The 15565-nt window shown below is 39.2% G+C and overlaps 1 protein-coding gene across 4 annotated transcripts in view; it reads left to right on the forward strand.

Annotated features, from left to right (window-relative positions):
* The window catches only part of EVC2 (EvC ciliary complex subunit 2), a 168353-nt gene that overhangs the window by 96771 nt on the left and 56017 nt on the right, over positions 1–15565 (forward strand). For 3 of the 4 annotated variants that reach the window (XM_030563458.1, XM_030563460.1, XM_030563461.1), the window contains exons 13-14: positions 10346–10505; positions 12051–12511. In XM_030563458.1, coding sequence (XP_030419318.1) covers positions 10346–10505; positions 12051–12511 — 621 coding nt within the window. The remainder of the gene's footprint in view (positions 1–10345; positions 10506–12050; positions 12512–15565) is intronic. The other variant, XM_030563459.1, reaches the window with a different exon arrangement.

The raw sequence follows: 15565 nt of genomic DNA on the forward strand, positions 1-15565 counted from the left end.
AAACAGATATTATAAAGTCGATTGTGCACGTCCCCACTAGGCACATTAATTCAGTGGTGTGCGTCCATGGTCTGAGGCTAGCGTCGATTTCTGGAGCCGTGCAGTGTGGGTAGCTACTGTAAAAGAATGAGGCCAATAACATCGATTTGCGTCCACACTAACCCTAACTTGATATAGTAATATCGATTTTAGCGTTACTCCTCTTGTTTTGTAGGAGTATAGAAATTGATTTAAAGAATCTTTTAAATCGATATAAAGAGCAGTGTAGTGTGGCCGGGTGCAGCATTAAATCGATTTAACGCTGTTAAAATCGGTTTAACAGTGTAGTGTGGACCAGGCCTATGACTGGGTTTGGACAGTACTTGCTTTTTAGGCAAAACAATGAATGATGCAATCTGAAGCTGGTATTACGTCATACATGATATGAATTGCATCATGTTATTCCTAGAAGTCCTGGATGATGCAATCATAAGGAAGCTTACATCACTCTGCTGAACAAATTGCCCTATATCAGCTCTAGAAATCATACAGTGTCGTGCTCTCTTATTTGTCAGTGTTTCATTTTGCAAAGGGACACATTTCTGTTTAGCCAAAGTGAGCAGAGATGCCTCGTACTTGTGTGAAGAGTGCAGATAACTTCTGCTGTGTTTGTGGTGAAGTGACTTTTGCATCACAAAAGCGCAGTATAACCACTATGGTTAAGAAAGCCTGTCACCTTTCTTTTGGCTGCAAAATTGGAGATCAGGACAAGAGGTGGGCCCCACACATATGCTGCAACACTTGTGCAACAAATCTTCGCCAGTGGTTGAACAGGAAAAGGAAATCTATACCTTTTGCAGTGCCAATGATTTGGAGAGAGCCAACAGATCATACCAGCAATTGTTACTTCTGCATGGTGCCTCCAGTTGGGAAAGGTGTGTCAAAGAAGAAAAAGTGGACTGTGCATTATCCAAACATTCCATCAGCCATACGCCCAGTACCCCACGGAGAAGGACTGCCGGTTCCTGATGCACCAGAATCATTCTCACTTGAGTCAGAAGAGGAAGAGGATGAAACTTCTGGTCCTGAACCATCAATGTCACAGGACCCACATTTTCTCCCATCCTCCTCCTCTGAACCACACCTCCTAACACAAGGTGAACTGAATGACCTTGTCAGGGATTTGGAACTCCCCAAGAGTAAGGCAGAGCTGTTGGGCTCCAGACTACAGCAGTGGAATCTCCTGGCAGGCTGCCAGGGCAAATGGAGCCCATCAATGCTTGCAGACTATTGCTGGACAGTGACAAGAGATGCTCCATTTAATGAATACAAGAGACAAGCCAAGAAGCGCCGAGTAGACACTGAATAGGACTAAACTATGTACATAACAGTTTTTTTCCTTTTGTTTCATAATACATTTTATTTATAGAACCCTTTTGCTGATTTTTAAAGTGTTACATAAACAGGACAGGTGAAATATTATCATGTAAAGCAACCATAAACACATGAAAAGACCTAGGTTTACAATTTTTGATTAAAACTCTACTATCTACACAATATATATAGACATAAAATGTAAAAACTTAAATATCTTAGAAACAGTAGCCAATCAGTTGTTTTAATTGTCATATTTGAATTCAGCACATCAAAATACATAATAAATATCACATTTTATCTCTGAAGCAGACAGCTTCTCAAAAATTGTAGACCACTGTAACCAGCTGTAAACAGCTCCTAGTCTGCTACCCTTTCCCTGTACTGAATGTGGAAGAGAGTCTGACTGTCTTTTACGAAGAAACGTTATACTTTGTACATGGTTCCCTAGACGCATGGGGACAGGTGTGATATCTGAATAAAAATATAATTACGCAAGCCATTATTTCTACCACTGGTATATAATTGCAATGAATCTTATACAAAGTGTAACACATTGCCAGAAAGGGTTAAACAGCTTGCAGACTAAGGCTCTATCTACACTTCTGACATTACAGTGTGACCGCAGCAGTGCTGTGACCTGGGCAGGATAGTCAGGCTTCATCGCCGGCGGAGACATCGACCGAGGAGTGGTAGCTTTATCGCTGGGAGTGCGGCTCCCATCAATAAAGCGCTGTCTAAACTCCTGCTTTTCAGCGCTGAAACATTTGTCACTCGGGGTGGGGGGAATGTTTTTTCACACCCCGAATGACTAAAGTTTTATCACAGAAAGTGACAGTGTAGACACAGCCTCACTAACCCAAATAACCTTTAAAGACATGTTAGAAAGGTATGTGAATGGAAATTAAGGCCATTCATGCTAAATAGGCTAGAACTTTGAAATGCAAACTTATATTGTTAGAAGTGATACTAATTGTGTGTATCTTTAATTCTAGCCTTGTAAACAGACAGTTCCTGTCTGTCACTATAGCTACTAATTCAGAGTTCAAAAGGGAATATTAACATTTAGATGAATCTTGGGTAAAATAATGTCATTGTCTATATGTCTCTTTGAAGTTTATAATAGATTGCCTAATGGATAAATTTTCCTATGTTTATTTGTGTAACTAATTGCTGGTGGTGTTTAGAAAGCAAAAGGTATAAAAAGACCCTGGGGTCCTGATCCTGTTCATCTCAGATTTGCTTAAGGTTTCATGCCGGGGAAGCCTAAACCACAAGGACGGAAATCCCAGTTCTAACTGGATCGCCCTGAAATATAACCATTGTACTATAACCTAGGGATTATTTCTGAAAGAACTCTTTGCAACTACAAAGCTCGCCATCTCTGGTATGAATCTGAATCTTGAGAATTGGACTCATGTCTGTATGCATATTGATCTTTTAACCATAATCTCTCTCTTTCGTTTTTTAGTAAATTTTAGTTTAGTTAATAAGAATTGGCTGTAGCATGTATTTGGGTAAGATCTGAAATATTCAATAACCTGGGAGGTAATGTGTCCACTCCTTTGGGATTGGTAGAACCTTTTCTTTTATATGATGAAATAAATTTTCAGAAATCATCATATTTGACTTAGGTACCTGAGGCTGGATCACTTTAAGGGAACTGTGTTGTTTGGACTTCTGAGTAACCAGTAAGGTAATAAAGAAGCTGTTTTATGCTGTCTTGGTAAATCTAAGTATTGGAATATCCACCAGCTTTATGGGGATTGTCTGCCCCATTATTTGCAGTTCACCCTAATTGAGTGATCACAGCTGGCCCCCACTGGGACCCTGGTCACAGTCCGCTACCCTTTCCCTATGCTGAATGTGGAAGAGAGTCTGATTCTGTCTTTTATTTTGAACATGGTTCCCTAGAGGCAAGAGGACAGGATTACTATATCTTTGGTGAAAACAGGACTTTCCTTTTTAAAGAAAAGGAAAGAAACTAATTCTTGAGTTAAGTTATCCAGGAAAAGAATAGTACAGGTGGGAAAATAAAGAACCATCAAATCCCAAACCCTGATGATTACAGTGATGAAAGGTATAAATAAAATAAATAAATTGCTCTGCAAATCACTGGCCTCACTTAGGTGTTTTAGAAACATAAAATTTGCTGTTGTGGATCAGACCATTGCATAGCATCCTACCTACAGCACTGGCCAATACCTGACATAGAGAAAAATGGGATTATGAATCAATTCCCCTCCAACAAAGCAGCTAAGCAGTCACTGGTTTGCTGTACAGTATTTAGGGGAGAGTAATTCTTTCACATCCCCCACATGCTTATTGTGTTACCCACAAAAACATGAAATTCGATTACGCCCACGTTATCTGTTGTAATAACATTATCTAGCTCTTGTTTAAAATCCATCCATACGCCTTGACTTGATTACCCTCTAAGGCTGTGAATTCCCCATTTTGACTATTGTATAGGCTGAATTTTGTTTCTTTCTATTAAATTCCCTTCGTGTCCCATTATTTTCACATTATGGGACTATGTAAGAGCAAAGTGCTTTCCGGTATTTCCTTATGCCTTCTATCATTTTTGAATCACCCAGTCAAATACCCTTTAAATCACCCTTTCCAGACTGAATTATCCTAGTTTGGGGAGTCTCTTACTCATGTGCATCTTTTCCAGTCCTTGCTATATCTTTAAAACTACCACAGTTGAACCCAGCGCTACGGAGTTATTATTTCATTTAATAGAAGAACTGATAGCTATGCCTATAGTTGGACATATTTAATTCTATATATCTGTATATATGGTAGTAGAACCTAAAAGCTTCAATGAGGGCAAAGCCCCATTGTCGTAGGTACTGTGCAACATATAGGGAATGGCAGTTCCTACCTCAAAGGAGTTTAAAATCTAAGAGAGAACACACAGCCAATGGGTGAAACAAATAAGCAGGTAGCTATATCTGAGATACCTGAATGATAAAAATAATAGTGTCACCACATGTGATAGATATTGGTCATGTCACTTAATGCACTTCGGGAAAGTGTCCTAATAGTAAGGTGATAAGAATGATATAAGAAGCTGTATACAGTAAAGTGGAATTTAGCATAGACTAGCTGTGTAACCAATGCATAGCCAATCAGTAACAGTAATTGCAGTAATCAGAGGCATGTCTACCATTGTGCAATATGTCACTGCAATATTTTCTGCTGTTGTCTGTCCTTTAATGCATACAGCTATTTTATTTGTATACGTGCTATTGTGAGCAGATATCATCATTGAACTCGCCACAATCTAACCTCCTCTCTTGCTTCAGAAGATTCCACAGCTTCAGTGCCCATCAGCATATTAGGAATTTAGACCACTGTTGCTAATGCACATTATCTTACATATATGCAACTTAAATGTCCTCTGCCGTCAAATTGTCAATTTCATTTATATGTTTAAATCCATCCAGAGTTTCTCATAATCCTCCATTTTACTGAACAAATCAACTTAGTGTCATTATCATACTTTACCACCTCCTTTTACTTTTTGTTCAAAATCTGTTTAATAATTTTTGTCAAATATTGGCAATCACCTTGGTACCCCAACATTTGACCTGTAAGACAGCCTTCACTGTAACTTTTTTAATTGCTTTGCTGGTTCGAACTGCATGACTTCCTTTATGCATTTATTAGTCATTTTCCTTAATAGTCTCATATGAGAGACCTTTTCAAAAAAGCATTCGGAAAAATCTAAGTGAATTACATTCATGCTGCTTTATCTACCATTTTGTTAACATTTCCAAAGAAATCTCATAGGCAGAAAGCTCTTTTTATCATTTTCCTTAGGAAAAAAACTATGCAGGGGTTGACCTGTCCAGACAATACTTGTCCAAGTGTTGTACTATTTTAACCTTACTGGAACTCATAATAACTAGTTTCTCCAGTAGCACAAGGAGCCCCACCATTCTGTAATTCCTGGGTTCTAGATAGTCAAAAAGGCACCACATTAGTGACTTCCCAGTTTTTTTTTTTCCTGAACAGTTACTATTTTTAAAGTGCTATGGCTTCATTTCGCCAAGAACTCTGCTCCTTCACACTTTATTTCTTTCATAACCCTTTGATAACATCATCCGGTTCTGGCAATTTACTGGACTTGACAAACTCACATTGCAGTATGAATTTATCCATGGATTTCAGTCTCTAATAAGACCACAATAATTTCCTGTGATATGTGGCCTTAAATCCTTCCATCATCTACACTAAAGTCCAAATCAAAACATTTCTCTTACTGATCTCTTTTAGTAGTGTACTTTTTATTCTTCTCCATTTAAGTGGAGTCCATTGCATCAATACATATTTCTCCAAACAGTCCTTTGATGTCCTCTTCCACCAGATAGAACTGGGTAGCTAACCTTCCCATTGTTATCATCATTGCGTCAGCAGAGTATAAGCCTTTAATCTCTTAGGGCCTGACCCCACCAGGTGCTGAGCACTTGCTGTCTGCATTGTGATTAATGACTTGCTTAGCAGCTTTCTGGGTCTGGATTTTACTGTGAGGAATTACTCGTTGCAGTTTTGATCTGGTCATCTGCAGAATACTGATCCAGTTGAGTGAAATCCTGGTCCCACTAAAGTCCTTGGCAAAACTCCAATTGACTTCAGTGGGGCAAGGATTTCACCCCTTGTTTCTGTCATGTGGGCTTTCTAATCAAATAGATTCCATCCCTTAGTCATGTCCACACTGGAGTGATCTTTCTAAAATAGCAGTGGTTTCCTTTACTCCTTCAGATATAATACAACTCTATACAACCTAACCTACCCATCAGACAAACTCTAGTTTGACGTCTGAAGCCCTTTCGCTATTTTTTTAAATTGTCAATCATACCTCGAGTTGTCAGTTATACTGGGCATTCTAGCTAGCTCCGTTTTTAGTTTTGTCTTTTAAGTCTTGAGCATTAGCCTGGAGATGCTTTCATTTTTGTCTCTTAGAGGTATAACCATTATATTATTAATGTTATTTAACTGAAAATCTGCTTCTGCTTGAACTTATGGCTACACCTCCTTGTCTCTATTGTTTGTGTCATGGGAAACTCAGTCCATATTTCTTTTTACTGGCCCCTGTGGTTGTAGTACCCACAAGTACCTACAATTTAATCTGAGTGCCTTTTAAGATTTTTACATGTAAAAAAATTCCACAGAATAAATCAACATGGAACTATGAGATGTGTGTCCATCATCGTCCCCATCATCAGTGTGGACTGGTCACTTTGCTGGCATGTTACATCACTTTCCCCCCACCTTTCATCTCGTGGCCTCAATTCTGATTCCTGCAGCAGCCCCTTTACTCGACTCTGGATAGAGATTGTAAAGGGACTGCAAAGACTCCTGGGTAATTCCCTCAGCACAAAATAGATTAAAGGTATTTAAAAGTAATATCTTAATTCGGTGGTTCTCAAAGCCAGTCCGCCGCTTGTTCAGGGAAAGCCCCTGGTGGGCCAGGCCAGTTTGTTTACCTGCTGCATCCACAGGTTCGGCTGATTGCGGCTCCCACTGGCTGCGGTATGCCGCTCCAGGCCAATGGGGGCTGCGGGAAGGGCAGCCAGCACATTCCTCGGCCCACGCCGCTTCCCGCAGCCCCCATTGGCCCGGAACGGCGAACCACAGCCAGTGGAAGCTGCGATCGACCAAACCTGCGGACACAGCAGGTAAACAAACTGGCCTGGCCCATCAGGGGCTTTCCCTGAACAAGCGGCGAACCGGCTTTGAGAACCACTGTCTTAATTATTATTTTGCATAACTTGCTCATCCTCTTATCTAATCCCACCACCCACAAAACTACTTTGTTTTCCCTTGTATTTGGCACAGAAAGGAGCCTAGATACAGAACTTGCAGTTCCCAAAGCTGAAGGGAGGCTTGGCACTGCCCAATCTATCTGCCACATCATTGGAATTTATAATCAGTTGGTTTCAAGCAAGGACAAACATTTTTTGGCTTGAAGTAGAGCACATTGGCAGCTCGTGGGATTGCTTTGAGGGCTTTTTCCCCACAGAAGATTTTTTTTTTAAAGTGATGGATGGAAGTTGAAAAAATTGAGTTCTGCAAAACTTAACAAACCTATGTAATAAAGAGGGAGGCTGAACTGAGCTCCCCGTTAGAATTTAAAGCAAGTTTGATAGGCAGGGGACAGTGTTCTGTCACTCATTTAATTGACTTGTTTAGCCTAACCAAAAGAAGGCTGAGGGGAGATATGATTACTCTCTATAAATATATCAGAGGAATAAATACTAGGGAGGGAGAGGAATTATTTAAGCTCAGTACCAGTGTGGACACAAGAACTAATAGATATAAACTGGCTATCAGGAAATTTAGACTTGAAATTAGATGAAGGTTTCTAACCATTAGAGGAGTGAAGTTCTGGAACAGCCTTCCAAGGGGAGGTGTGGGGGCAAAAGACATACCTGGCTTCAAGACTAAGCTTGATAGGTTTTATGGAGGGGATGGGATGATGGGAAAGCCTAATTTTGGCAATTAATTAGTCTTTGACTGCTAGTGGTAAATATGCCTAATAGCTTGTGATGGGATGTTAGATGGGGTGGGATCTGAGTTACTACAGAGAATTGTTTCCCAGGTGTCTGGCTGGTGAGTCTTGCCCACATGCTCAGGGTTTAGCTGATCGCCATATTTGGGGCTGGGAAGGAATTTTCCTCCAGGGCAGATTGGCAGAAGCCCTAGGGGGTTTTCACCTTCCTCTGCAGCTTGGGGCATGGGTCACTTGCTGGAAGATTCTCTGCACCCTGAAGTCTTTAAACCATGATCTGAGGACTTCAATGGCTCATACACAGGTTTGATATGGGAGTGGATGGGTGAGATTCTGTGCCCTGCATTGTGCAGGAGATCAGGCTAGATGATCATAATGGTCCCTTCTGACCTTAAAGTCTATGAGTCTATGATTCTGTGACTGTAAACTCTCAAATGGTAGATGGAGAAGCAAGTGCTGGCTTTGAACTGGAGCTCTCTGTTCACTTTGGGCAAAATGCAGATGCCACACAACTAAATAAATATTCCTCAACTTTGCTTTAATTTGATTATTTGGGGAATTTGAGGTAAAATCTAACTTGAAACAAACGTGGGACAGCTAAATTCATATGGAAAAATCCTAGGTGAGCACGGAGACAGGCCACCCCCAATGTCCTCACCGCCACCTGCCAGGCACTCTCAGCCCTGCACTCCCCAAAGCAGATGAGAGGGGAGCTCTGTGGGGCCTGGGAGGCAGAGCACAGGGCTGGAGACATGGGGCGTAGCCAGGTGATTCCTCGGGATGTACCAGGCTCCTATGGCTCAGCGAGCTTGACCGTACTGACCCTTTAAAGCTGCAGCTTCTGCCCTTCCTAGGTAAATTCACAAAATCAATGGGAATTGGTCTCAATCCTTTCCTGAAAAGGGCTGAATAAAGGACTACAAGATTTGGCCATGGTCCAACTATTGCTGTGTGTTGGAGACTTTGCTGGGACAGAGGCATGTGAGCCCCATATGTTATTAGGTCCTGATTTTCAGAGGGGCTGTGCACACACAATTCCATTTGAAACCAATGTGAGCTGCGTAGTGCTCAGCCCTTCTCAAAAATCCACAGTGTTAAGGATAGTACTTTCCACCCAGGTTCCATTTTGACTCTTTTAACCTCCTCTTAGGGAATACTCATTTAATATTTAATATTTAGTATTTAATATTATAAATTTTTCTTGTGAGTCATGGTGGTAACTGTGAAAATCCAAAAATCCTAACCTGGTTGATTTAAGATCCTCCTTTATATCCCTAAAGGTAGTTGGAGAACTCCTGAGTGACAAGAATAGCAGCAGTCTTTATAATGCAATTAGAGTTGTTCATAGGGAGAGAGAGACTTATCTGAGTATGCTTTATTGAATCTAGCCCATGCACTCATGTGAATTTAGACAAGTCAATGGAGTTAGACTGGTGTCATAATCTTGCAAGTCAATCCCGAATCCAAAAGAAGTCCTATAAGTGTAAAACTGGGAAAGTTTGGTCTTTGGAGTGGCTATATTTCTCTATTCATCCAAAATCCTGGTAATTCTTTTGATTTATTTTGAAAGTTATAGGAGAAGTGAGTGAAAGTCTTCGCACAGGTTATGCTAACTATCATTTGTAGTGTGTATAAAATTATTGTGCATGTGTGATAAGATATATATATAATATTTACTATGTTAAATGTTAACATGTTACATTTATATATATTTAACATTTAATATTTAATGGAGACTTTACATTTTTAGATTATAATGTATAAATATAATACATGTCTAATTTGAATATTCTATACAATACTCTTCTTTTTCCTTGCATGAATCCCATCAAATGGGATCCACTCTACAAGTCCTCTCCTTCCAAAGTGCTCTTTTCAGTTCTGTATCCTCTATCACAACACATGCTAACATGTTTTCCTTTATGACATACCTCCACTTCTTCTTGGGTTGGCCTCTCTGTCTTTCTCTCTCAGTCTTGAGCGATTGTATTCCTTCCCACTAGTTGTCAGGACTGTGCTTGACATGACCAAACCACCTGAGCCTGCACTCTCTTATTTTTTCGTTTATGCACATTACTTTGAGCATCTTCTGTCTAACACTAGCTCTATCCGTGTACGGGTCTCCTTGGTTTTTTTTTTCTTCCTTCCTTCCCATTCCCCCTTCACACCCCCATTTGCTTATTCACCTCTTTCCTATTATCTATATGCTATACTGTGAGCTTTCTAAGGCTTGGACTGTCTTTGTATTATTTGCTTGCATAGCGTTCAGTACAGTGGGATCCTGAGCCTTGTAAGAGGCTTTGAGCAGGAGGTTGGACTAGATGACCTCCTGAGGTCTCTTCGAATCCTGATATTCTATGATTCTATTAAGCATTACAGCAACAGAAATAAATAACTGTGTGCCTTTATACAAACACATGCTCTCTACTGTTAATTGTTCAAGATAACCGGTATTAAACACTCTTATTACAGAGCTGGTCATTTGTCTGAAAATCATTTGGGAACACTTCTAGACCAAGCTCAGACAGAAGTTCATTCTGTTAAACAGAAGTTGGATCATAATTTAAAACAGGAAAAGCAAAGGCTTCACCAGAAACTCGTTACTAAGAGAAGACGAGAAATTTTGCAAAAGGTGATTATGTACAGCGCAACCGTTTACCCTGTGATTATGCTGAAAAATACCTGATTAAATTGAAAGATAAAGCCTAATTCTTTTGTGATGATGAAGATGATAAACATCCATGCTAGGATAGTAGAGGAAAATCAGTCTTCTTAATTTTTAGTGGTGTTACCGCAATATACAGTAGAACCTCAGAGTTATGAATACCAGAGTTTTGAACTGACTGATTAACCATGCACCTTATTTGGAATTGGATATACACAACCAGGCAGCAGCAGAGACCAAAAAAAGAGCAAATACTGTACAGTACTGCATTAAACATAAACTACTGAAAAAAATTAAGGGAAAGTTTAAAAAAAATTGACAAGGCAAGAAAACTGTTTTCTGTGCTTGTTTCATTTAAATTCAGATGGTTAAAAGCAATATTTTTCTTCTGCATAGTAAAGTTTCAAAGCTGTAATAAGTCAATGTTCAGTTGTAAAGTTTTGAAAGTATAACCATAGCATTTTGTTCAGAGTTACAAACATTTCAGAATTACGAACAACGTCCATTCCCAAGGTAGTCATAGTTCCGAGGTTCTACTGTATTGTCTTAACTGAGCAGTTATTCATAGCCTGATGGCATAAGATCAGATCATTTCCTACCATTGAGAAAACCTGCAGGTAAGTGATATATATGAAGAAAATGCTGAGTTTCCATTTGTCGAATTTGACATCTCATCAGGTCAGGATTATAGGGTTAGATTCAACACAGTGGGGGCAGGGAGCATGACCCTCCAAACGCACCAAGGTTCCAAACTCTATGGAGGAAAATACCTTGGAGCTCTGGCAATCGTGCAGAGGGCCAACACTTCCATTGTATTCTCTGGGCTTGCCACTGGTGCCCACCTCCATCTTGACCTGGGTTAATTGACTTTACACCAAAATGCATAATTGGACAATTTAGACTCCTGTATGTGAATTGTAAAGAAATAATCAAAAGATGCAGGAAATCCGTTGGGTTAGTTGGGACGTACATTTCAAAATGTTCTGGTGCTCTTAAAAGATAAATTGTGTTAAAACAAGGAGAGAGCAGGTGTGAAGAGAAATCTTGGGCTTCTTTCAGTGGCATTCAGTATCTTTTTTTTCTCTCCACAAGGGAAGCTTTGGCTAGCTTTACAGTGAAAATGTTACATAGTGTAATATGAAATATCAGTACACCATTTTTTTTTCTTTCCTCTGTGTTTCTTTGATCAGAGTTTGCATTTGGAATTTTACCAGTTCATTAGATTTCTGACCCTTTCCGATATTTGAAAATTTGTCAGGGCATGAGATAAATTGCACACTGTGTTTTTGTAAGTGTTAGCATTTTGCCTAACTTCAACCCAAATTAATAGTGGCCTTTTCGGCACATATGAATGCAGTGCTGATATTATGCAATGAAATTATCATTTTGAGTATTACAAAAAAAATTATGTATAATTTCACCTTTGTATGAAATATGTATATAGGGGATTAGAACTAGAAAGTTTTTTCTATTTACCTTGTATCTTTTTTTTTTAATTGGTAAATGAATCAGCAGAAAGAGCAAAGAAAGGAGCAGATGTCGATAGGAGACACTTTCAAAACCACTAAAGAGGTTAGCCACTACTTGAGCCACTGGCAAAAGCTTCTGACTGATCATGCTGTTGAATTTGAAGAGCTTATTGAAAAGCTTGATAATGACGCCAGTGAAGAAATAAAGGTGCTTAGATTTACTTTGACAGAGAAAGCTATTGATGAACTTAAACGCATTCAGTATGGAGTAATCACTCAAGAACTATTAAAACTGAATGTGTCAAAGCCCTTCCTGCAACAAATTGTTGAGGAGCATAAAAAGGAAATTGCTATTCAGACTGAACAGCTTGAAAAAGAAGAACATGACAAAAATATGGCCACTGGAGAATGGCTTGAGAATACCAGGCAAAAGCTGAGCCAAGAGCTGGAACACAGCATTGCAGAACAAAAAAAATTAAGGAGTCGGGAACAGTTAGTGTTCAAGTAAGTATCTGTCCATTTTCTTTTCTTGGTTATTCCTCCAGTAAGTATGAGTTTAACACACATGTGGGCTTAATTTTTAACTATCAATCCTTTGCTATAAGCTTTGGACCTGAGTTTCACCAGTTCATAGAACCCACCACTCCTACTGCAGTCAACATGTGCTGTATTGCTCTGTGCTTGTGAAAATTAGCCCCTTTGGTTTGTCTGGGGATTTTTAATGAAAATTCCAAGAAGATTAATTTGTTAAAATTATAAGGGTGATTTAGGATTTTTAGGCTTTAATTCAGTATATGCCATACTTTGTTTGCAAAGCTCTCAGTATTCAGAGATTCCCAGTTCCCAAGGCTAGAAATGATGATTGTGAACGTCTGCTCTGACCTCCTGTATAACACAGGCATAGAACTTCCTCCAAAATAATTCATAGAGCATATCATTTAGAAGAACATCCAAACTTGCTTTAAAAATTGTCATGATGTAAAATCCACCATGACCATCGGTAAATCGTTCCAATGGTTAATTACACTCACCGTTAAACATTTGTGCTTTATTTTCAGTCTGAATTTGGCTAGCTTCAACTTCCAGCTGCTGGATTGTGTTATACCTTTCTTTGCTAGACTAAAAAGCCTATTGTTAAATATTTGTTTCCCAGGTAGATACTTATAGACTGTGATCAAATCATCCCTTAACCTTCTCTTTGTTAAGGTAAATATAGTGATAGACTCCAAGAGCTCAATCTAATCCTTTAATAATTCTTGTGGCTCTTCTTTGTACCCTCTCCAAATTATGAACATCCTTCTGGAGTTGTGGGCACCAGAACTGGATATAGTATTCCAGCAGTGGCCACAACAGTACCAAATATGGAAGTAAAATAATCTCTTTATTCCTACTGGAGATTAGTCTGTTTATGCATCTCAGGATCATATTAACATCACACTGAGAGCTCATGTTCAGCTGATTATGCACCACGACTCCCAAATCTTTTTCAAAGTTACTGCTTCCCAGAAAAGTTTGTTCCTAGATGTATACATTTATATTTACCCATATTAAAACACATATTGTTCACCTGTGCCCAATTTACCAAACGGTCTAGATTGATCTGAATCAGTGATCTGTGCTCTTCATTATTGTCTACTCCAATTTTTGTGTCATCTTCAAACTTTATAAGTGATAATTTTGTGTTTTCTTCCAAGTCACAGAAAAAAATGTGGAATAGCGCAGGGGCAAGAACTCAACCTTGCAGGACCCCATTGGAAACACACCAGCTTGATAGTGATTCCCCATTTACAGTTATATTTTGAGACCTTATCAGTTAGCCAGTTTGTAATCCATTTAATGTGTGCTATCATGTTAATTTGATATCATTCTAATTTTTTAAATCAAAAAGTGGTGCAATAACAAGTCAAACCCCTTACAGAAATCTAAGTATGTTACGTCAACACTATTACCTGTATTAACCGAACTTGTAACGTCATCAAAAAAAGATATCAGGTTAGTCTGACAGGGTCTGTTTTTCATAAACCCATTTTGTGTTGCATTAATTACATGACTCTCCTGTAGTTCTTTATTAATTGAGTCCCGTATCAGCCACTGCATTATCTTGCTCAAGGTCTCTAATAGATCTGTAATAACCTGGGTCATCCCATTTGCCCATTTTAAAAATTGGCACAGCATTATCTTTCTTCCAGTCTTCTGAAACAACCGCTGTCCTCCAAGACTTACTAAAAATCAACATTTAAGGTCCAGCAAGCTCCTACCCCAGCTGTTTTAATACTCTTGGATGCAAATTATCTGGACTTGCTGATTTAAAAATGTCTAACTTTTTAGTAGCTTTTGTTTAACATCCTCCAGAGATGCTAGTGGGATGGAAAGAGTGTTATCACCATATGATGAAACTGTCATCTGTTTTTCCCCAAATACAACACAGAAATATTTATTGGCAAGTAAGAGAAATATTCCCAGTATTTTATGAGTCTCACCACTGCTCACAGAACACTATTACCTCAAGCCTCTTATCCCTAAAAATGATTACTGTATATTTCTTAAGGCCATAGTTTAGGTTAGCATTGTCCTGGTTTTCAGATGCATTCTTGAAGAGTGTTTGTTGTGCATTTATTAATACCATATTTCCTAGCAGCAGGAATGTAATATTTGATGTGAGACCTTGTACCAAGGCCCTGGTGCTTGGAGTGCATACCTTTTAAAAGTCATAGTTTGAGGGCATTACTGGGATTGTGCTTGTGATATTAGGCTTTCTCCAGGGGTACCAGACAAGAGAGATCCAGACTAAAGAAGCATTAGGGTGGGTCTCACTGTGGTAGCCAGAGAAGGGTCATGTAGTGGGCAAGGATGTGTCCTCCTGTCATAAACAGATAGCTAAGGGTTAATGTCTCTTTCACCTGGAAAGAAGTAACCTGAAACACCTGACCAGAGGACCAATCAGGAAACAAGACTTTTCAAATCTGGTTGGAGGGAAGTTTGTGTGTGAGTCCTTTGTTGTTGGTCTGGTGTCTGTCTCTCTCTCAGCTATGAGAGGATTTCTGTTTCCTGCTTTTCTAATCTTCTGTTTCCCAGTTGTAAGTACAAAAGATCAGATAGTGATTTATATGGTTTTTTTGTATTTACATGTGTGTAGTTGCTGAAATGTTTTGAATTGTATTCTTTTTGAATAAGGCTGTTTATTCATATTTCTTTTAAGCAATTGACCCTGTATTTGTCACCTTAATACAGAGAGACCATTTTTATATATTTTTTCTTTCTTTTTACATAAAGCTTTCTTTTAAGACCTGTTGGAGTTTTCTTTAGTGGGGAACTCCAGGGAATTGAATCTGTGCTCACCAGGGAATTGGTGGGAGGAAGAAGTCAGGGGGAAATCTGTGTGTGTTAGATTTACTAGCCTGACTTTGCATACCCTCTGGGTGAAGAGGGAAGTACTTCTGTTTCCAGGACTGGAAATAGAGAGGGTGGAATCCCTCTGTGTAGATTCACAGAGCTTGCTTCTGTGTATCTCTCCAGGAACACCTGGAGGGGGGAAGGGAAAAGGTTTATTTCCCTTTG

This window comes from Gopherus evgoodei, chromosome 5 (assembly GCF_007399415.2).
Source record: "Gopherus evgoodei ecotype Sinaloan lineage chromosome 5, rGopEvg1_v1.p, whole genome shotgun sequence".
Lineage (NCBI taxonomy): Eukaryota > Metazoa > Chordata > Testudines > Testudinidae > Gopherus > Gopherus evgoodei.